A 24639-nucleotide genomic window follows, 5' to 3' on the forward strand; every position below is an offset into this window, starting at 1 on the left:
TAATGAAGAAGGCTGTTCTGGGTCAAACGGTGACAAAGTCATCTTACATGAATGGCCAAAACATGAACAGATAGGTAGGTTATGGACCAGGTTTGTGAAGATGAAGCGGGACACAAACGACTCACTGTTGTGTACAAGCAGCATCAGACATTTAAACGTGTTTGACTTACATTATTACGTCAAGGTGTATGTAGATTTCTTGAGGCACCTACCAGTCTGTGTTTTGGGTGCCAAGTTCCACGTCAACTTCGTCAGGTTTCATTGAATCCCGTCCTTTTGTTGCATTCGTCAACTCCGGTGTGAACATATATGGTTGAATTACACCTGCATGGAATGTTTTTTGAACATGGGAAGAATAAGAAAATTCCTCCTCTTCAGTTCCTATCTCTTCCACAGAGCATTCTGTAGATCATTGGTTGTTTGTCACTATGCCGAGTAGGGGCATACAGCTCTCCTAGGTATTATGGGTTAGGTCCCTTATCTATGTTCTAGTTATTTACCTGTGGCAGTCTGTGTAGCTGCTCACTGTGTTCCATGTCCTCGGAGTTCAATAAACACTCATCGCTTCGGAAACCTGTGTGATCTTTAATGCACGCACAAGAAGCCAGTAGCATTTACACATTCCATTAAAACTTCTTCATCACTGCTGTCCATCTTCTCTAGATCCCACTCGCTTGTCTATGTAGGAAGCCAATGTTTACTGGGGTTGTCTCAGTGTGATGTCACATGGAAGCAGCTTCAACAGAGCCTCGGTTTGAAACAGACATGGGAGGCATTCGGATTACAAAGAAAATGTGCACTTTGGTGCTAATTTATTTCATTTATGTTGTGTTGAGAAATTTTAAAATATCTTTTTAATGAAATTTTAGCTAGATTTGCATGATAGACAAATAAAATACATTTTCTCTGGATTAGGACTTTAACATAGTGGCGATAATGTCTCACAATGTCTAAACTGTCCCCTCCTTGAAGCAGTCACCTTCATTTGGTGGCAGGGTTTTTTTGTCCTATAGGTAAGTTGTTGAGGGGTTCATGCCTGTGCTCGGGTCACCAATGACAAACAGGTCCTTTGTGAGGGACCAGACAAAGTACACCTGTGAGACTCCTATGATGAAAGACTTAAATACATCGAGGTTTCCCTTGCCTGGATGCAGGTCACTGGAGCCCCCATCTGGAACCAGGCCTGGAGGTGGAGCTCGACGCTGAGTGCCTGGTGGCCGGGCCTGGACCCATGGGCCCCGGCCAGGCACAGCTCATAAGGGTTGGGAGGGGCCATTGGGGTTTGGTGCAGTGCAAGCTGGGTAGTGTTTGAAGGCAGGGACCTTAGTGATCCTATCCCCGGCTACAGAAGGTGGATCAAGAGATGTGAAAAGTCCTCTCTGGCAGGGAAGGAGCGCGAGCTGGTGTGTAAGGTCGAGAAGTTCTCAGACTTCAATGATCAGGTGGGCAATGACGAATGATGACCTGCAGGGGTGTGATTCTGAGGAACTCACCCCCACCCTCTCCGAACCCGGGTGGTGATCTGTTATTGGACTTCTGTGTTCATCACGAATATTCCATAACAAACAACATGCTCAAGCATAAACGTGTCCATATGTGCACTTGGCACCAGGACGCCCTAGGTCGCAGTTTGATGATCGAGCTTGTGCTCATGTCATCGGACTTGAAGAGCTGGATGAAGCTGCCATCTGATTACCATCTGGTGATGAGTTGGCGCCGATGGTGGGGGAAGATGCTGGTCCGACGTGGCAGGCCCAAACATATTTTGAAGGGTGAGCTGGAAATGGCTGGCAGAATCTCCTGTCAGAACGAGTTTCAACTCCCACCTCCAAAAGAACTTTGCCAAGGGAGGCGGGGGACATTGAGTTCGAGTGAACTAGGTTCCGTGCATCCATTGTTGAGCTGGAAGACTGGAGCTGTGACTGTAAGGTGCTGGTTACCGGTCATCTCTTCTCATTTTCTTTCTTTCTTCTCCAATTGCGAGGGATGCCATCAACCTTAAAAATGAGTCTCTTCGAGCCCTTTTGGGACTCGTGAGGCAGCTGAGGGGAACCCGTTGCCCAAGTGGAATGCAACTTTGGTTGTTGCTGAAGCAAAAACTCTGGCATGGGAGGGGTTCGGTGAGGCTATTGAGAGAGACTTCCAGGCTGTTTGCGGAGCACTGGTACAGATGGATGCCATGACTGTTTCTTCTTTCTACATTAGGAGCCTATGGATGTGGTAGCGCTGTTTGGACTGAAGGGAGTTCAGCATACACCAATCAGCATCAAGAATGCTCGAGTGTCCCAGGTTAAATCTCAACATCTATGTCTCAAACTTGGTAGCAATGCTCATACTGAGCTTGATTTTCATGTGCAGTGGTACCTCTACTGTTCCGTTCTGGAAATTGATTCGTAACCTGACTTTTTCATAAGTGAAACGCATTTTACATGTAAATAGCATAATCTGTTGCAACCCTTCCCCCACTCCCTGCCAAAAATAAGCATTCAAAGTACATAATATAAACAATGATTAAAAAAATAATGTTAATTTACCTTTGGTGTTGGGCAACTATGCGAAGAGAAAGGTAAGTGACGAAAGGCATTGTGGAGGACAGAGGAGGAGGAAAGCTTTGACAGTTGAGAAAAAACATACGTATGAATGTACGAACACACACAATTGCCCTCGTTTCTTGGGGGCCTTGGTGAAGAAGGATGAATAAACTTGCAAAAAACACAAACGAAAAAGATGTAGCTTTCCAATGTGCATTAGCTTGTGAGAGCGCATCATGATATGGTGACAGTCGAGTGTCCAAGAGAGCAGCTCTCTCGATCCGCACAAGCCAAGATACAGGAAGTACATTATGGGTAAAGATTGATATCCCTCCTAGCCAAAGGGACGCCAGGAAGATGGCGCATCATGGCCAATAGGAGAGCAGCTCTATCGCGCCACACAAACCAAGATACAGGATGTTTATGTTTGGTGAAATTTGGGGACTCCAGTGCCTATTTTTTCCTTCCATATTCTGAATTTCCTTCGTAACTAGAGACAATACTTTTCCGGCGAGGTGTTTTGGAACCTGAATTTTTCATTACGAGACGTTCGTAGGTGGAGGTACCACGCTATATGAATTTTTCCTTTTGAGTTGTAGTCGTGCAACCTGCAAAGTCAAGCACACACCTTTCTGTGACACTACTTGACTATTTCATTTTTCAAAAAGCCATACTATACATGTATTTGTACGTGCATTTCGTAATTTTGTTTGAAAAAAATGCATTTATAGTAGTTGCCGTAACAGTAAGTTGTTTTCCATGCTTTGGCACAGCACTACAAGGCCAGTTTGACAGCAACATTCAACCTTCATCCAGTGAGTACTTTATTCATACCATTATTTGTACACTTGATGTTCATCATAATAGCACTATGTGTAAAAAGGTGAGTAAACTTAAAAGTTCTTCAAATAAATTGTATTTAATGAACACAAATGCATTGAGGACATTGCACATTCCATTTCAAAACAAGAAAATTGGAAAAAGTCATTACATTTATATTTTACAGAATGTCAAGAAAAATCTAATGAATCTTGACATTTTTCTTTACAAATCCAAAAAAGTACGATATAAACTAGGAAGTACTTGAAGATTTAACTTTCCTGAGAATAACAAACTAATATTTAGTTGCATCACCACAGGTTTCTAATAACTGCTTCACATCTGTGGTACATTGAGTCGACCAACTTCTGGCAGTGGTCAACAGGAAATGCAGCCCGGGACAATTGTACCATCTTCCAGAATTCCTTTTTCTTGGTTTTGCCTCATGAACAGCGTTTTTAATGTCAGCCGACAAGTTTTTTATGGCTTTAAGGTCTGGGGATTATGCTGGCCACTCCATTACTACAAATCTGTTAGTCTGGAATAAGGATTTTGCTTGCTTGCGAGTGTGTTTGGGGTCGTTGTCTTGTTGAGACACCCATTTCAAGGGTATTTCCTCTTCAGAATATGGCAAGATGCCGACTTGCAGTATTCTGATGTACTCAAACTGATCCATGATCCCTGGTATGTGATGAATAGGACCAACACCAGAGTATGAGAACCATCCCCATACCTTGATATTTGCACCGCCATGCTTCACTCTCTTGACTGTATACTGTGGTTTGATTTCAGTGTTTGCAGGTCGTATGATAAACTGTGGCCCAAAAAGAACAATCTTTACCATTTTGGTTGTTCTCCAATATATTCAGTCATTTTTCTTTCTTCCATTTCTGTCTAGTTTTGGTAGACATTTCAAAGCGTTTATCATTTTAGCTGAACAGTCAAATTTCCTGCACTACTTTATATTTCTGTCAGAATGCTCTTCTTCAGAACAGTGTCTTGAATGACCAATTTTGTCTGTTTTTCAAGGACAAATGCCTAGCTAGCATATGCAAAGTCACTTACCTTGATCCTTAAATAAGGACCACGTTTAACACCCATTTGTTTTCCAGCACAATCGGCGACCTCAGTCTTTGAACTCGGCAATGCTGTTTTTTTTTTTTTTAAACACACCCCTTTCAGTAGAATCAGAAGTATATTTGTCATGCCTCTTGGGTCTCTTGGTTTTCCCTAACTTTACCAAACATTGTAGAAATGTACTTTCAGTGTAAAAGTTGAAATTCTAATGCAAAGAGTGATTTATTTTGCTAGTGATGTGGCACGGATTTTAGGGCTATGCTTAAGTACAAAAGAATAAGTTGGTTTCTGACATGTTATAGCCTGCACAGGGAAAACCATATAAAGCAGGGGTGCTCAATGTGTCGATCGTAATCGACCAAAACTGCCTGGTCGTGCCAAAAAAAAAAAAAAACCCTACTCCCATCGGGAGGTCGGTAGATCACAAATTATGGTGAAATATGAGTTCATTCAGTCTTGTTTTTTTTTTTTTAAACAAAAATTCTGTTATTTGATGATACGAGTTTATAATCATTTAATTCTATTTTATGCAGGAAGCCAAATATGCTATTGTGTTAGAGGAAGATTTGGACATCTCCATTGACTTTTTCAGGTTTGTACAAATAATGTTCACACCTAGTTCATTCTTGAAACAAGCAATGTCCTTACTTCCACCACACACGTAGCAATGCGTCTCAAAGTGACTGAAAGTGATGCGATCAGTAACTCGTGTACATCTGACTAGGCAATACTCATAAACCCATTAGTTGTAGGGAAAAACTGTGACCCCTCGTTTTGCTATTTGGTAAACCACATTTTGAGGTGCTACATAAATGATTTTTTTTTTTTTTTTTTTTTATTGAACCACATGCATAATTTTAAACTTGAATCTTTGTTAGTCTCAAAATGCATATATGGAAACCATGAGTCCCACCCCTGGAACAATTAGTTCCTGGAATGACTCGTCATTGAGAATAGATACAGTAATTAATCCTCTGCCACAGTTGCTTCGCTATGCTGCTATGTTGCTGATTTTTACAAGTACAATTGGGACAGATGACAATATATATGTTTTCAAATGCTGTTGCTCTAAATATATTATGTTTCAGCTAGCCATGGGAGCATTTTTTTCCACATCAAATGATATCACTGATGGTTATAGTTTTCTTAATGCAACTTCTATAATATTGTAGAGTGTAGCGATGACCAGATTAAATAAATATATAATTAATTTGGAATGGGTAAAGCCACCAGGAAGGATGCCTGCATCCTTTCCGCTTCTATGTGATTTTTACATTAGGAGTTGTAAATTAAATTTTTGAGTTATGGGGCACCACATCACTAGTTTTCTTTGCATAACACTTACAAAAATGACAAAAATCTTTTTTTTTTTTAATTGTTGATCAAGCTCATAATCCTTGGGTTTGCACCAATGAATCCATTTACGTCCTCAGTTATAGCAGCTGATGCTATATGCACGCGCACACAGAGCCCTTCACCTCTGCTTCTGCTGGAGTCCTCGGTCCAATCCCAATGGTCCGGCCTGCAAGCTGGACGCTAACATTGGGAATGTTCGCGTGAAGCCAAGCCGCCGTTATAATGAGGACACAGGAATCACAAACACAATGATTATCTGCAAGTTATAATTCCAGCTCGTCCATTTTTATAATTCTTAGCGGTTGATCTGACATTGGTGAGGTACAGGCTTGGAAGAGGTGATCTGTGTGGGCTATTCTCTTGCCTGAGCAGGCGGCTGGACCGACAGCCCCACTTCTGCTTCCTCGCCCTCCTTCCCTTGCACCGCTTCGCTGGCCCGACAACACTCCATAGCAAGCATGACTCATGCCTCTTAATCATTCACTTAGCACACACTCACTCCACATATTTTTTCACTCATTACATATGGGCCACATATCTACATCAAACGGTTGCTTGGGGACTGGTATGTAGGTATGGGACTGGGTTTCAATACGTCTGTGCTGTTTCCTAGTCCGTCCCCCCTTCCTCTACGCTTTGTCTGCCCACCTGGATTTTAAATACACTACACAGACTCATCCCCTTTTTTAATGCACCACACACACCCATCTCTGGGGGGCAGTGGATCACACGTAGGTGGGGGGGGTTGATTGTCAGGCAGGATGCCTGGCAACCCTGCCTCCCCCCCGGCTCACTGGCGCGCTAGATTTTAAATGCACCCCACCACTCGAGTGGCACTGTTTGAAGGGATAGGCCCAATCAATGGCATTGGGGCTGCTTGACAGTTATAGTAATGGGGGTGGGTGACAGTGGGGGGTTTCACTTAGTTGGGTGGTGGTGCGCCTGAGTCTCCCCCAATGGCGGAGGGAGCTTACCCTCACGTCCACCTAGGTGAACGCCATCATATAGCCGCTGAGCCAGGTGGGTAATAAGTATACACACATCTGCTCTGTGCCTCTCACCGTGGGCAACTCCAGAGTGGAAGAGAGTCCAACCCCTCTCATGATGACTGGTACCAGAGCTAAGCCGTGTGTGGCTATATCTAGTCGGAACTTCTCAACCTCACACACCAGCTTCGGCTCCTTCCCTGCCAGAGAGGTGACATTCCACTTGCCCAGAGCCATCTTCGTAGCTGGGGTTCAAATCGCCAGGGTCCCTTCCTTCGGCCATCTCCCAGCTCACACTGCACCTGATCCCGATAGCACCTCCCACAGGTGGTTACCCCATTTTGGGCAGTGTCCGGCTGGGTGCTATCAGTGGAGGTCCAGCCAAGAGCTCCCCTTTGAGCTCCACTTCCAGGTTTGACTCCGGTGAGGGGCCCCGGTGACCCACATCTGGACAAGGGAATTTTGAATCCATCAATATTTTCCATCATTGGGGTCTTTTAGCTGTGTTTTCTCTTGTCTGTGACCTTGCTCCCGTTTGCCATGGGTGACACTACGAAAGCCCCGGGCAACTTAGCGCTCCAGGAGCTGACATTCATTTACAGTAAAAGTGGGGAAAAAATGACAAGACAAAGACCTAACTTTGTTTAAATCCCTTATGCACATTTATTTTATCAAACAAAATACAAATATCCTGCTATTGTTGCTCCCATGCTGTCTTCATCATTGACATATTTTGCACACAGGCTTCCCTTGTGTTGTTGGCCTGATTGAAATACCGTAACACTCTATTCATTTGCAACAAGGGTTTATGAAAAAAAAAGAAAGTAATAAAGGTGGGCTGTATGCTGACATATGCTTAAAGGGGAAGTCCGGTCGTTTGGATTAACAATGTATCCCATAGGTCATGTCATATGTACTCTACATTGAAAATTTGAGGTTCATCCTCTATCATTTAATGGTGTTTTGAGAAGATTTATATCAGCAATTACGAATTTTCATGGGCGCCGCCATTTTGGTGAGTCACATGACCGATGTGCGCGGATGTGACATTACGTGCGCAAACAAAAAAATCATCGCCGGTTTGTAGTGTCTTCACATGCGGTACCACCATGTTCGGACATGGTAAATTACCTTACTGTATTGAGAAATTTTGCCATAACTTGGATAGAAATAATCTGTGGAATGTTCAGTATCATGTGCTGCCCAGTAAGAAAAAGAATCATTTAAAGACCGGAAACCGGAGTGCCCGGAGATAACCTACGCAGGCACGGGGAGAACATGCAATCGCCACAATTCTCCACGTGCACACGCAACCCCCCCCCCAAAAAAAAAAAAAAAAAAAACACAAAAATCAAACCCAGGTCCTCAGAACTATAAAACCAACGCTTTACCAGCTAAGCTACCGTGCCGCTCACTTGGACCCCGGCCACCCTGTTGGCTAAAGCAACCTTTCCTGCAATATAAGGCCTACCTTTCACTGATGGGTTCTACCATCCTTCATGGCCACGAGTGCTGTCCTCAGTGCAGTCCTCCGCTGGCTAGCCTAAACGCACTCCAAAATCGTGTGTCCCGCGCGTCGGCCTCCGTGTAGTCAGACTCTCATTATTTCTGTCCAAAGAACCATCCGAATAGTCAACATTTACAGCCACAGGTTAAAATCTATATGGATGTATTCCTCCGTCTTCCAGAGCAACCGATACTGCTATTTCTTCATCATATAAGGATAAACCAGAGAAATCAGTGATGTCCATGATTGTGTAGGAATGTCACCGAGCCTTTGTTTACACACTTGATGTCCCGCGCGTCGACCTCCGAGTAGTCAGACTCGCATCATTCCTGTCCAAAGAACCAGCCGAATATTCAACATTTACAGCCACAGGTTCAAATCTGTATGGATGTATTCCTCCGTCTTCCTGATCAACCGATACTGCTATATCTTAATCAGATGAGGATAAATCCGAGAAATCAGCGTTTGGCGTAATTGTGTCCCAACGTAAGCGAGACTTTGTTGGGGCACATAATACGTCACATCTGCGCACTTAGGTCATGTGACTCATGAACATTCAGAATTGCTGATTAAAACCTTCTCAAAACACTATTAAATGATAGGGGATTAACCTCAAATTTTCATGGTACAGTACATATGACATGACCCATTAGAGACATTGTTAATCCAAACGACCGGGCTTCTCCTTTAACATAACAGTATTTTAATGTCCTAAATTTGGTTTCATTCTTAAATTATATAATTAACCATGGGATTGCAGGGCCTGTGTCATGCAAAAATAAGATGCTACATTATTAAGGATTAACATTTCTAAAGCTACATGAAAAGTATCATATCGATGCTGTGAGTGCAATAAAACTTCTGACAGAACTCACACGGTATTTTAAATGGTCCACAATTTTGTTCAGATAAATCAGTGAATCACTGAATATTCTCTTACTCATATACTTATTACTGTCACTATTTCTATGTCAATATTATCATATTATCACCAGCCTTCTTGCTAGAGATACAGGCCAACTGATAAAGACTAAATAGCCCATGAGCTGGGATAGGCTTGACCACTCCCGCAACGCGTATAAGGATAAGTGGCTTTTAAAATGGATCGATGAATCTCATCTACATTAATGTCTCTCTACTTCACGGTTCACCTATTCACTCCTACAGAGAACCTCAATTTCTTAATTTTCGCCACCCGAGCTCTGCTTCCTATTGTCTTTTCAGTGCCATTGTCTCTAATCCGTATATTATCCCTGGCCTCACCTCTGTTTTATAAACTTTGCCCTTCATTTAAGCAGAGACACTTCTGTCACAACATATTTGACACCTTCTACCAGATGTTTCAACCTACTTGGACTCGTTTCTTTACTTCCATTCTATATGCACCATTGCTCTGGATAGTATTTGAAATCTTCAACCCTCACTCTCTCTTCTCCCTCACAATTTGGTCAAAAACTTTCCAGCCTCTTCAAAATGCTTCTATACCTCTACAAGAATGTCATCAGGACCATTGTCTTTCCATTTTTCATCCTGTTTAGTGCCTTTCTAACTTATGTTACCAAACAATGCCACTTCCTGGTCCACCACACTTGCTTCTACTTTTCCTTCTCTGATTTTCCATCTAATACAACACTATTGGAAACAGTCAACACATTTCCATCTCTACTCTTGATCATATCCTTTCTATCTCTGTCCCTCTTGTTTGGCCAACCTCTAAAGATCCTTTTCTCCTTCCTTAGAGTTCAACCTGGTGTACATGTCCTCATATGCCTACTTTTGCCTCTGACACATAAACCTTTGGCTCGTGTCGCATCTCAATGCATTCCTTTCCCCTTTCATTGGTTCTTTTTGTCCCATTTCTTCACTAACCTCTTTTCTTGTCTGACATCCTGAACATTGAATGTTCCCCCAACAACTCTCCTTCTGCCTTTCCCCCCAGAAAACACACCAAGCACTCTTTTGTCTGTCTCTATGATCACCTTGGCTGGAGTAGTCAAGTCTGCGGCAAACTCCTCAGGGCCACCAAGACGCTGTCTCACATTTTTCCGAAAAGCCGCACAACAGTCTTCCTTTCTCAGTTTCCACCACGTGGTTCTCTGCTCTACCTTTGTCTTCTTAATCTTCCTACCCACCACCAGAATCATCCTACACACCACCATATCATACTGTCGAGCTACACCCTCCCCTATACTACCTTAGTCTGGAACCTCATTCAGATTACATTGTCAAAACAAAATGTAATCCACCTACGTGATTCTAACTCCGCTCTTGTTGGTCACCCTATGTGTGTGTGTGTGTATATATATCTCACATCCTGCCTTTGTGGCAGAACCGCTAATCACGTGATAAATTATACGCTCAATTTTAAGTTTCAGCCTCATCACTCGAGCTGATACTCTCTTTATCTCCAAGACATTCTTAGCTAACTTTTGAAATAAGCCCCATTCCATATCTCTTTCCCACCATGGTAAAATAATTTCAACTTTGCGCTTAAAGTTCGAGCCTTACATCCCTTCCACATGATCTCTTGGATGCACAATGTATCAAAATTTCTCCTCATGATGTCAACCAACTCCTGGGCTTTTCCTGTCATAGTCACAACATTCAAAGACCCCACATTCAATTGTAGGCTCTCTGCTTTCCTCTTGTTTTTCTGCTGAAGAATGTCTTCAACCCACAGCAGCCGAATTCCACAGACGCCCTGCATGTTAACAGTGCCGGGGTGGATGTTGTTAACCCGAGCCACGACCAGTCCAGTATGGGACTCTTAAGATAAATTCTCATATTTGTTTGGCAAAGTTTTAAACCGGATGCCCTTCCTGATGCAACTCTCCGCATTTATTCAGACTTGGCACTGGCCTAAAGTGTGCACTGGGTTGTGCGCCCATAGGGCTGCATTTAAATATAATATATACAGTATTATACATTTATAATATAAATATAAATTCTAAAACACTATTATTATTGTATACAGTAATCCCTCTCTATGTCATGCTTCACCTATTGCGGCTTCAGTGCATCATGGTTTCCACCAACCCCCGCAAAAAAAAAGACAAAAGTGATCTCAAATAGGAGCCCATTCTTCCCGCTGGTTCCCTAAAAGGATAAATGTGCATGCGGAGTCACCTCCTCTCGGGCGCCACAGAGGAAGCTTTCACTTGGGCACAACGCTGATGTGGTATTGTAACTATTTATATATGTATATATATAAAACTATCCATTTTCTTAGTTGCTTATCCTCACAGTGGTCGCGGGGAGTGCTGGAGCCTATCAGGAGGCGGCGTACACCCTGAACTGGTTGCCAGCCAATCGCAGGGCACATAGAGACAAACAGCAGTACTCACAATCACACCTAGGGGTAATTTAGAGTGTCCAATTAATGTTGCATGCTTTTGGGATGTGGGAGGAAACTGGAGTGCCCGTCAAAAACCCATGCAGGCACGGGGAGAACATGCACACTCCATATAGGCAGGGCTGGGATTGAACCCATGTTCTCAGAACTGTGAGGCCAACGCTTTCCAGCTGCGCCAACATGCCACCTGTTGTAACTACATAATCAAAAAATGTTTTTGCAAAAAAATTTTTAAAAAGTGATCACGAACACAACATTAAGATAAAGTACATATGCGAGTCGGTCAACAGCGTGGATGAGACAAGGCGGAAAAAGAAATGGGTGCGGCAAGGGAAGTTGCTGGGTGAGGCTTCAATGATGCACAACCAATCAGCTCACGGGATAAAGCCGCTGGTGCTCTTATTGGTTGATGTCCCACCGGGAATCACTCATGCGCCTTGTATTAATCCATCTTTCCACAATATGCCGATGCCGATCTGGCTGGATTTTTCTTTTTTTCCTCTTTTTTTATGAAAACCTGCAAAGCACTGAAGCCGCAAAAAGTGAAGCACGAAGTAGTGAGGGACCCCTGTATATTGGTTGAATGGTGATGAGGATGGTGCTGCCAGGCAAAAGAGCCAGAGGAAAACCAAAGAGAAGGTTGATGGATGTTGTGAGGGAAGACATGAGGACTATTGGTGTTAGAGAGGAAGATGCAGGAGATAGAGTCTTAGACCCACCCCCACCCCCCGAGGTAGCAGAGCTGCCACTTCTTTACTTGGCGCTTAACGTTATTTTATTGTGGAAGTCGTGAGCTGTGGAATGTTAAAATTTTTCATAAAAATTTTACTTTTTATGCTGGGGTTTCAAGAAACTTGAGCACTATGTGTTGGTTTCATTGTGGTATTTAGACAATTGAATGAGCAAATCAAATGTTTTTCCTATCCCATGTTCTGAATTCTTTTGTCAATTAGGTAGGTGTCGTGTCGTTAACTTCAGAGCATTTAAACTGCAGGTAGCGCATTCGACTGCAAGTGAGCTAGCTCGAGAGATTCCCGCTCTTCATGTACAGGTCGGCTTCAAGTAGCTGTTAGCCTTCGAGATTGCCAGCTAGCTTCCACAGACTATTAAAATAATACTGAGTAAGCTAATAATATTTCAGTTAACTTGCCTTGACCCATTTATGATTTTCGGTGAAGGGAAAGTTTCACAGGCTAGTTACTTTGCTGACTCAGCTAGCTGACAATCATTTTACAGAACCACAAACTTTACCTACAGTAATACTTCACATTTACATACTTTTAATTTTAATTCAACCCAACATTTCTTCTTTGTGACTCCTCTTCTGTAATTTGTGTTTGTGGTTGCTTCAAATTCTGGAGAAGGTTGTCTGTTCAAAACTGCTCCATCCTTGTCTTGGCAGTGACTGAGTGAAAAAAAGAAAAACATTGTTTGGGTCGCACATCCTTGCACTTCTGATCAACGTCTTTTTGACCAATCAAATCACTAAACGATGTGAACAAGAAATCTGCACCTATACTTGTGCTCTGAACTACCTAAAGTAACAGTATTCAAGAGATCCTCTTAATTTTGTTTATGTACATGGTAAAACAAAAGAAGTTAACGGAACAAAATCATATTGTTTGTTTGAAAAAAAAATACAAATAAAATAATTTCCCCTTCCCCCTCCACACACATTGTTCTAACTACTGTAGACAGCTCAGTTACCTAACCACATAACTTTTAAACAAACTGGAGTTGAAGTTACAGAAATCATATATCGAGTTAGTTCATGCTAAGCCAAGTAGACTAGCTCCAGCCAGATTTTAATGCCAAGTTTAAAAAAAGAACTTAACTTTACATGACTCCTTGTCGGCATTATATGAGCCAGCCTCCAAACTTCCTAGAGTCACCAAACGTTCAGCTGTCAAACTGAGGAACAGCAGCGGAGGGTCCTCATGGAACGTTTGTTGTGGTGGCTGGAGCCCGCACAAGCTTACTCAGTACCGATTTTACAGGCAATATTAATTGAAGGCATCTTCTAAAAGCCCAAAATCAAAATTTCATCCTCCTATTTACAGATGGAGCAACTATATGTAATTGACATGGAAATCAGTTAATTTTGTGTGATAAATGCATATATATATCTCAACTCAAGATTACCCGACTCTAACAGGTCTAGAAAATGGTGCAGACATGGTCCTTTTGCCAGTCTGAACCATTTATGTATCTTTTTCCAAGAGCAGGGGTGTCAAACACATTTCACATTGTGGGCCACATACGGCCTCAGTTGATGTCAAGTGGGCCGGACCATTAAAATTATACTCTGCTATAAATAACCAAACTATCATGTCTTTCCTTCGTTTTGGTTTAAAGAAGCACAAGAACATTGGGAAAATGTTGACATTAAATGAACACTCCTTTTACAAAACATTTCATGAAACACCTCAGATTTCCTTTGACAAATTTAGTTTTATCATTCACCTATATGCATTGCAACTGATCCCACTGATTTTTTTGAAAGGCTTAAAACTTTAACAATTGGTATTGAAAAATATAGTAATGCACTTTATGAAATTCACAAGATTTATGAAGAAAGGAATTTTTAAGTTTATAAAACAGTGTTGAGGCCGGCCATGATGTACGATTTAGAGATGGTGTCACTGAAGAGACAACAGGAAGCAGAACTGGAGCTGGCAGATATGAAGATGTTGAGATTCTCGCTAGGAATGAGTGGGTTGGATAGGATTAGAAATGAGCTCATTATGATGATGATGAGCAGACTTCGATGGTTTGGACATGTCCAGAGGTGAGAGGGTGAGTATATTGGTAGAAGGCTGCTGAGGATGGAGAAGCCAGGCAAAAGAGCGAGAGGAAAACCAGAGAGAAGATTGATGGATTTTGAGGGAAGACATGAGGGCAGTTGTAGTTAGAGAGGAAGATACAGGAGATAGGCTTAGATGGAAAAAGATGACATGCTGCGGCAACCCCTAACAGGGAAAAGCCAAAAGGAAAAGAAGATCAGAACCTTTCACTGTGAAAGGTGAGCGCAAAACTGAAAATTCTGTCTCAAATTCACCAAATAACTGAAAACGTTTCTCAAACTCCCACAGTAATCCTGCAATCTTATTTATGTTGCTGTTTCACGTCCGCATCAGGTCTGGTCACATGCATCTCTCAGACGGGAAATTAGCAGGGTAGCCAGTTACCAGTTGCATCTCCCACAAAGTCAGCTTCAACTTAAATGCATGTATTTTGTCATCAAACTATGTAATAACTTTTTTTGTGGCCTCGCGACATTTTGTTCAGATTGTTCAAGTGTTCAGTATTATGCACCAAAAACGCATGGTCCTGTAACCATTCCTGAGATTGTAAATCCAACACCGGTTTTCCTTTTTACTTCATGAACTACCCGATTTCCTCTCATAGATCAAAGAAATGCCTCACCACAGCGCCTCTGCTTAACCATCTCACTTCGGTGTGGTATGGCAGGATGTGGTAAATGTTGCTGTAACTGAGAAGTTTGTCAAACTGATGATTGTTTAGTCCTCTGGATCGGCTGAAATTTACAGTACGAACAACCACCTCCATGACATGGTCCATTATCAAGGACTTGTAACATAATGCCTCCTGGTGCAAAATACAGTGAAATGTCCAGAAACGTTCTCCTCCATTAAGGGCTTGTACTTTCTCTCGGAACTTTGTCGTGACATCGGCTTTCTTTCCTACCAAGGATGGTGCGCCGTCTGTTGCCAGGCTGATAGCACGGGACCAGTCCACTCCAACCCAGTCCAGTGCAGCAATGACTGAGCCAAAAATGTCTTTAGCTCTTGTGGTGTCATTGGCACCAACTCAAGAAACTCTTCAGTAACAGTCAGTGTCTCATCAACTCCATGAATAAATGTGATGTCAGTGCTTTCCTCAATTGCAACGGAAAACGCAGTAAATGTCTTGACTCTCTGTTTCAATTGGGTGTCTAAATCTGCTAATAGGGCCGAAATCCTCTCTGCTATCGTATTCCTCGTCAGGCGAATATTGGCAAAAGCTTGTGGCTTCTCGGGACATACAAGTTCAGCCACCTTCATCATCCATCGTTTAACAAAGTCACCATTGGAATACGGCTTTGATGCTAATGCTATTTCGCTAGCAATTAGGTAGCTGGCTTTTACCGCTGCTTCACTGAATTCTCGGCTCTGAATGTAAATTGACTGCTGTTTCCTCAGACCCACCTGCAATATGTTGATTTCTTCTCAGTTGTCCTTGCAAGCCGTCATATTTTTTGCTGCGAAGAGTCTCGTAGTGGCGTTGAATTCCTTCAATACCGAAACTTGTTGCAAACACACCAAGCACGAAGGTTTTCCGTGCATTTGTATAAATAAATAGGGACATGGTCCATTTTTCATTGAAAATTCTACACCGTACAACTGTATCTACCGTAATTTCTAGAAAATAATGTACAAAATATTTTCAAAAACTTAATAAAGGGCATTATATTTAGGTATGGATGAAAAATAAAAAAATACAATTGGATTGTATAGTTGTATACAGGTACATAGAGTGGTAAAAAAAAAGGTATGCGTATAAATTTCGACATGATATTCAATGTCTTATGTTATACATTTATATTTATTATGGTAATGTGCGCCTCCAATGTGAACTCTGTGACCTCCTCAAGGAGTTTGCATTTCACGATCGTTAGCGTAGCATGTTTGTTGCTATTGCATCAAAGATCAGAAACAACTGCCCATGAGTTTGTTTTAACTTAAACAGAGACAAAAAAATGCCGACTACAAACAGCTAGTTGTGCAGCTGCTTTTAAAAGAAATGTGTCATGACTTGTGCCGATGACGGCGCCAATCCGGAAATGGTGCGGCAGTCCGAAACAACAATAGCTCGCCTCAGTGGCTTCAGGTGGGTATAAAAACAATGTGAGCTCAAACTACGTAATACGAGCATCATGGCCACATTAAAAATAAACGGGAGAGTGCATACAATTTGAAATGGTCGCCTTTTTTTTTTTTTTTTAAATGTGCCCATGATGCTCATATTACGTAGTTTGAGCTCACGTTGTTTTGAAGGAACGCTATGACGTCAGGTGGGTGAGAGGTTGTGTTCCGGAACCAAAACTCTTGGGATTAAAAAAAAAATGTTTTTCCACAAATGCCATGGATGGCACAGAGGATGAGATGACGTGCAAATTAGGATCACTGTTCATGAATTCAGGAGGCACCATAACTGGACCAAGTCACCAAAGGTAACTACGATGGATATTTTTCAAATTGGAGATCTTACATGTTAATAACCTAATTTGTTCCAAGCCCCCCTTCGGGTGGGTGATGAGATCCTGTCCCAAGTGGAGGAGTTCATGTATCTCTGCGTTTTTTTTTCACGAGTGAGGGAAGAATGGAGCGGGATATCAACAGGCGTATTGGTGTAGCTTCTGCAGCGATACGGACTTTGCATCGGACTGTTGTGGTGAAGCAGGACCGAACCTCTCAATTTATGTTCTTACTCTCACCTATGGTCACAAGCTGTGGGTCATGACCGAAAGACCAATTATCCCGGATAGAAGCGGCCAAAATGAGTTTCCTGCACAGGGTGTCTGGGGCTCTACTTTAGTGATAGGGTAAGAAGCTCGGTCAGCCAGGATGGGCTCAGTGTCGGGCCACTGCTCCTCCGCATTGAGAGGGGCCAGATGAGGTGACTAGGGCATCTGATCCAGATGCCTCCTGAATGCCTCCCTGGTGAGGTTTTCCGGGCACATCCCACCGGAAACAGACCCGGGGGACGACCCAGGACACGCTGGGGATGACCCAGGAAACACTGGAGAGACTGTGTCTCAGCTGGACTGGGAACACTTCTGGATCCCCCCGGAAAAACTGTGGAAGATAGATGGATGGACAGATTTCCAATCTCAAAGATTGGATTGTGACGCACCCAATTTACAAGATGGGTAAAGACATGCAGGGTAGTAACCAAAAATTAAAGTTTTAATTATATATGTTAATTTGTTTCACGTTCCAATGCAAAATAGATTTGATTTCATGTTAGCTCATATAAAATCTATTGTTAAGACACATTGCTAAGGTGGATGGTCACATGACCCAGGTTTAGTTCAAGCAATCCAAAACTGTGGGTAAAAAGCAGGAAAACGTTTAGAATAGATGTGGAAGCAGGAATGCGTGGTATACATGAACAGATAAATCTACACTGGCTCCAGGAGGTGGACACAGTAATTGTACCTTTATTATGTGTTTGTTTGCAATATTATTTTGGAAAAAATTGAAATTTTATATGTAATTTATTGTCCAATTCGTTAGCATTAGCCTCATTCATACTTCTATTTTATCCATAGTTTTCATGGTGTCTCGTGATTTCGAAACCTCATCGGTGGAGAAGGAGAAATAAATGAAAATCTGGACATCAGTACAAAGCGTGGCCTTGTTGCTTGAGTGGTGTAGCTACAGTGAAAATGTACCGCCTACGGTAGTTCAAAGCTGAGAAATGAGCACTGCGCATTGAAGCAACGAAGTTAGACTAGACTAGGCAGAAAGAGGACGGAGTCAATTGTGAAGTATTGCGACTGTACAAATAGAGGGCAGTGTCTACCAGAGGGAGCTACAGCTCTTCATATATCCTAACATGGGTTCAGGCAGTCGAAAAGAGATCTTGTGATATTTACGATTAGAGAGTACCATCCTGCACCATCTTCAACATTTGTAAAAGGTGAAAAAGCTCAAATGTTAAGCAATACAGGGTTTGACTGATTTTCGGCTGTTTTCAGGATGTATTGTTTTTAATGTGAAGAGTTCAAAGGGCTTACTAAATGTGAAACTAAAAGTGACTATTGTTGCTACAGTGCGAAAATAAGTATGTGAACACACTGTTATATTGCAAGTTCTCCCACTTAGAAATCATGGAGGTGTCTGAAATTTTCATCGTACAGTGAAGACAATAAGTATTTGAACACCCTGCATTATTGCAAGTTCTCCCACGTAGAAATCATGGAGGGGTCTGAAATTTTTAATTTTGTAGGTGCATGTCCACTGTGAAAGAGAGAGTCTATAAAGAAAAATCCTGAAATCACAATGTATGATTTTTTTAAAACGATTTATTTGTGTGGTACTGTTGCAAATAAGTGTTTGAACACGTCTATGAGCTAGAATTCTGACCCTCAAAGACCTGTTAGTCCGTCATTAAAAGTCCACCTCCACTCCATGTATAATCCTGAATCAGATGCACCTGCGTGAGGTCATTAGCTGCATAGAGACACCTGTCCACCCCATACAATCAGTAAGACTCAAACTTGTAACATGGCCAAGACCAAAGAGCTGTCCAAAGACACCAGAGACAAAATTGTACAACTCGACACAGCTGGAAAGGGCTACAGAGAAATTGCCAAGCAGCTTGGTGAGAAAAGGTCCATTGTTGGACCAATCATTAGAAAATAGAAGAAGTTAAACATCTCAATCTCAATCGGAGTGGAGCCCCATGCCAGATATCACCTCGTGGGGTGACCCAAAGGACACAGCCAGGAAAACCAACGAGTGGCTCCGTAAGAAGAATATCAAGGTTCTGGTGTGGCCTAGCCAGTCTCCAGACCTAAACCCAATAGAAAATCTTTGGAGGGAGCTGAAACTCCGTGTTTCTCAGTGACAGCCCAGAAACCTGTCTGATCTAGAGAGGATCTGTGTGGAAGATTGGGCCAAAATCCCTCCTGGAGTGTGTGCAAACCTGGTGAACAACTACAGGAAACGTTTGACGTCTGTAATTGCAAACAAAAGCTACTGTACAAAATATTAACATTAGTTTTCTCAGGTGTTCAAATACTTATTTGCAGCTGTATGACACACATAAACACAATTCTGTAAGCGGGTGTACTCAGGGTGGGAAAAAGTTTAAAAGCAGCCCCTTTGCCTCTTGACCCTAAACATCCTGGCATTCTATTAGAAGTGTGTGTCATCACTTGTGTAATTTGAGACTAGTCATCAAGGCCGTGGTCAAATCTTGAATGAACTGAGAGCACAACTGGATTGTGGGTGGCAGTAAGGTTTTGGTAAATCACATCAGACAATGTATTCTATGTAGAAGAGTTTGCAGTCCAACGGAAGTGTAGAAAATGGCAGATCTACCTCTGAATTGTGTTAACTCATCACCACTATTCTCATTCTGTGGAATGGACTGCTTTAGACCCTTTCTAACCAAGCAGGATTGGAAGGAATATGGCCTGATATTCACTTGTCATCATTGAAATGCTGGAAGATCTAACATGAGATACCTTCATTCATGTGTTGTTTTATATCCATCTGAGGAGCTGTATGGGAGATCAGATCAGATCAAGAAACACATTTTGTAGGATCCAATAATGAACTCTTAAAGGCTTTAACAGAAGTGTACATAGAGTTGTTACTTATTTATGAGAGAACCAGTGTGACTATGAATTGGAGATGTCATTCTTAATGAAGAAGCAACTCCCCGCAATGTAAGTGGTTATTCACCATACAGATGATGATGGTTTGGTGGAAAAAAAACACCATACAAATGGGAATAAGAAATTTCAGAAAAAGGGTCAAAGGCTCACTGATCCATCCATTCTTGAGCGTCCTTTTCACAAACCTGTTGTGTAAGTGGAAAATAACACAATGTGAAATTTTCAAACATAATTGGTTTCTATGTACTTCATACCAGGTATTGTATATTGATTTAGAAATTACCAGATTTATTCAAAATGAGACGTTTCCATAAATCATAGTCATTTCGTGGGAGTGTAACTGCCAGGACAAGTTTCATTATATTGTACAGTGGTACCTCAACTTGTGAAATTAACCTGTTCCAGGAGTCCTTTCGTAATGTGAAATTTTTGTAAGTAGAAACACATTTTACTGGTAAATAACTTAATCCTGGCTGACGAAATAGTGGCTGCCTCCTCCTTACATTGCAAACTGCTCCTGCATTGCTGTGTGTTGCATCGCCTCCAGCTCCTTTCGCTCTTCCATCAAAAGATCTTCCTGGTGCTCCTGAAAGTTAAAAAAAAAAAAAAAATCCTCGTGGTGCACCTGAACCAACTCATCAATGTTCTCAGCCTTTACAGACGAAACAATTTCCTCACCTTCAGGTTCCACCTCCACTTCGAACCTCCTAAAATCCTGTCGAGCAGTAGCATGAGGCCACATCCACGCATGTCTTTTTCATATTTCTCGACAATGTTTTGTTTTGATGGACAAAACAACTCTCTTCTCACTGGTACTTGCCATCAATTTCTTGGGGTCCATGGTGAAAAATGATAAATAAATCCGTGAATAATAAAAATAGAAGTGTATGTATGACAATGGATTCGGTGACGAAGATACAGGAAGTGTGTCACGGGGTAAAGGTTGACGTCCGAAAAAGAAAAAAATCAAAATTTACGTCACTCCTAGCCAATGGAGGAATGTAATCCCAGGAAGATGCTATGTGATTGCCGATTGGGGGAGCTGTTGTATTGCGCCACACAAATCAAGAGACAGGATGTGCACCATGGCCAAAGATTGACATCCCTTCTAGCCAATGTGATGCCAGGAGGATGCTCTGGTGATAGCCAATGGAAAAGCAGCTCTATCACTTTCAAACCAAGATACAGTTCATGATGTTTACGTTCAGTGAAATCCGGCGCCATTTTTTCCCTTTCTTTTCATAAATTTCTTTCATAACGAGAGACGAAAATTTTATGGGGAGTTCCAATGCAAAATAGATTTGATTTCATGATGTTTGTTACAAAATGGAATGGAATGTATGACAATATATGATATTTAAATAAATAACTTCTGAATTGTGCTACACAGTTTTGTTGTATATAAACCATTGTGAAGACATTTTATTCTGAAGTTAGATGGTCACATGACTTTGGTTCAGTTCAAACAAGTATGGAACTGTGGGTAAGAAGCAAGAAGACATAGATGTGGAAGCAGGAATGCATGGTATATATTGAAAAAATATTTTTACACTGATCAGGAGGTGGATACTGTAATCGCACCTTTGTGTTTATTTGTTGGCGGCATGGTGGCGTGACTGGTTAGAGTGTCAGCCTCACAGGACAGAGGACTTGGGTTGAAATTCCGGCCCCCCCTGTCTGGAGTTTGCAGGTTCTCCCCATACCTGCGTGGATTTTGTCTGGGCACTCCAGTTTCCTCCCACATCACAAAAACTTGCATTAATTGGAGACTCTTAATTGCCACTAGGTGTGATTGTAAGTGAGAATGCTGGTTTGTTTCTATGTGCTGTGTAATTGGCTAAACCTGTTGAGGGTGTACCCCGCCTCCTTCTGAAGATAGCTGGGATAGGCTACAGCTATCCCCCGATCCTCGTGAGGATTACCAGCTCGCATAATGAATGGATGTTTCACTGTTTGCTTTGGGCATGTAATAGACATTTTATCCATCCATCCATTCATCTACCACTTTTCTGGGTCAATTTGCGGGGGTAGTCGTTTTAGCAGGGATGTCTAGACTTCTCTTTGCCTAGGCACTTCATCCAGCTCTTCCGGAAGGATCCTGAGGCATTCCCAGGCCAACCGAGAAACATAGTCTCTCAAGCATGTCCTCGGTCGTCCCTGTGGTCTTTCCAGTGGGACATGCCCGGAACACCTCACCGGGGAGGCGAGTGGCAGGCATCCGGATCATATGCCCCAGCCATCTCACCTGGCTCCTCCTAATTCGGAGGAGGAGCAGCTCGACACTGAGCCCCTCTCTGATGACCGAGCTTCTCACCCTGTCTCAAAGGGAGCGCCCAGACACCCTGTGGAGGAAACTAATTTCGGCTGCTTGTATCTCGGATCTTATTCTTTCGGTCACGACTCACAGCTTGTACCCATAGGTTAGTGTAGGAATGTAGGTCGACTGGTAAATTGAGAGCTTTGCCTTTCGACTTAGCTCACTCTTATCAAACCAATACAAAGTCCCCATCACTATCACTGCAGACACTGCAGCAACTTGCCTATCAATCTCCCACTCCATTCTTCCTTCATTCGTGAACAAGACTCCAAGATACTTAGTCTTCCACAATAGGCATCAACCATCTTACGGCCACATATCCGGTCAGCCTCCTCAGCAATGGAGATGCGCAACATCGTCCACTCGGACTCAACGTCCCCCCGAACGTGACCGAAGTTCTTTAGGAGGTGGGATTTGAAATTCCAACGGAATCTGCTAGCCATTCCCAGCAGAAACTCACAGTACATTTGGGCCTGCCACATTGGACCGGCATCTTCCCCCACCATCAGAGTCAGCTCACCACGAGGTGGTGATTAGTTGACATCTCCGCCCCTCTCTTCAGCCAAGTGTCCAAGACATGCGGTCGCAAGTCCAATTACACGACCACAAATTCGATCAGTGAATTGAGACCCAAGGTGTCCTGGTGCCAAGTGAATATATGGACACCCTTATGCCTGAACATGGTGTTCGTTATGGACAATCGGTTATGAGCACAGACATCCAGTAAGGAAACATGACTTGATTTCTGATCGTGGGGTGGGGGTGGGCGTGTGGGGCATTCTTCCCAATCACATCCTTGCACGTCCCACTGTCATTGCCCATCTGGGCATTGAAATTCCCCAGCAGAATGATGGAGTGCCCAGAGGGAGCTCTCTACAACTCCTTTTAAGGACTCTAAAAAGGGTGGGTGCTCTGTACTGTTTTTTGGTGCGTAGGCACAAACAACAGTCAGGAAACGTCCGCCCCACCCAAAGGCTAGGGAGGCTACCCTCTTATCCACCGGTGTGAACCCCAAAGTACAGGCACCGAGCCAGGGGTCAATGTTTACACACACCTGCTCGGTGTCTCTCACTGTGGGCAACTCCAGAATGGAACAGACTCCAACCCCTGTCTCAAGAGAACTGGTACCAGAGCCCAAGCGGTGAATTGAGGCAGAGTCCAACTATATCAGAACTTCTCGACCTCACACACCAGTTAGAGCTCCCTCCCTGCCAGAGAGGTGACATTCCATGTCCATAGAGCTAGTTTCTGTCGCCGGAGATCGGATCGCTAAGGTCCCCGTCTTCGGCTACTGCCCAGCTCACATTGCACCCGACCCTTATGGCCCCTCTCACAGGTGGTGAGCCTATGGAAAGGGGGACCCATGTTATCCTTTTGGGCTGTGCCCGGCCGAGCCCCATGGGTGCAGGCCTGGCCACCAGGCGCTCGCCTTCACGTTAGCCTCATTCGGACTTCTGTTTTTCCCTATAGTTTTTACAATGTCTCGTGATTTTGTGACGTCTTTGGTGAAGAAGGAGAAATAAATGAAAATATAAACATCAGTAGGAATTAGGAATTAGGAAGTAGTAGGAATTATTGCTGAATTGGTGTAGCTACAAGGGTCATCAAGTATTTTTATTTTTGTCACAGTTTAATGGAAGGCCAATTCAGAATCACTATCAACTTTATTGGCCGAGTGTGTAAAAACACAAAAGGAACTTTTCTCTGTCAGTTGGTGCTGCCTGGGTAAGACATTCACAAAAAAGAATGACAAAGTAACAAGAACAAAGAACAAGAGACATTTCTGCTTATAGGAACTATTCCTTATAAGTCATTTAGAACAGATGAGAGATAAGCGTATGTCAACGTCCCACATTGTGTTACGCTAGTACAGAGTGCCTTTACCCATTCACGGTTCCCGCAATAGACCAGTGCAATGACAATTGTGCAAAGGGAGCAGTTGAAAGTGACGAATCGTGCAATGGTCTACAAAATATATTACAAATACTAATACTGATTGGACCAGCAAAATGTGTGTGTGTGTCCCATCAATGGCACTATGCAGTAAATAGTAGGTTCGCGGATCAAGAATTGAATGTCGTCATTGCCAGAGGGGGAAAAAAATGTTCAAATGCCTGCTAGTTTTGATTTGCATTGATCTTTAGTGCTTTCCCGATGGAAGGAGCTGGAAGAGCTGGTGGCCAGGATTTGGAGGGTACCCCTTTCTTCACCAAATAACTATCAAGCACATTTACACCACAAACAACAAATTAGACAGCACAAGTCAATTCTCTGAATCTGCGAA

The 24639-nt window shown here is 42.7% G+C and overlaps 1 protein-coding gene across 7 annotated transcripts in view; it reads left to right on the forward strand.

Annotated features, from left to right (window-relative positions):
* Positions 1-24639, forward strand: part of pomgnt1 (protein O-linked mannose N-acetylglucosaminyltransferase 1 (beta 1,2-)) — a 170302-nt gene that overhangs the window by 73748 nt on the left and 71915 nt on the right. For all 7 annotated transcript variants that reach the window (XM_061825104.1, XM_061825101.1, XM_061825105.1 and 4 more), the window contains 3 exons: positions 2206-2289; positions 3305-3346; positions 4961-5019. In XM_061825104.1, coding sequence (XP_061681088.1) covers positions 2206-2289; positions 3305-3346; positions 4961-5019 — 185 coding nt within the window. The remainder of the gene's footprint in view (positions 1-2205; positions 2290-3304; positions 3347-4960; positions 5020-24639) is intronic.

The sequence above is a fragment of the Syngnathoides biaculeatus genome, chromosome 7 (genome assembly GCF_019802595.1).
Source record: "Syngnathoides biaculeatus isolate LvHL_M chromosome 7, ASM1980259v1, whole genome shotgun sequence".
NCBI classification, from domain to species: domain Eukaryota; kingdom Metazoa; phylum Chordata; class Actinopteri; order Syngnathiformes; family Syngnathidae; genus Syngnathoides; species Syngnathoides biaculeatus.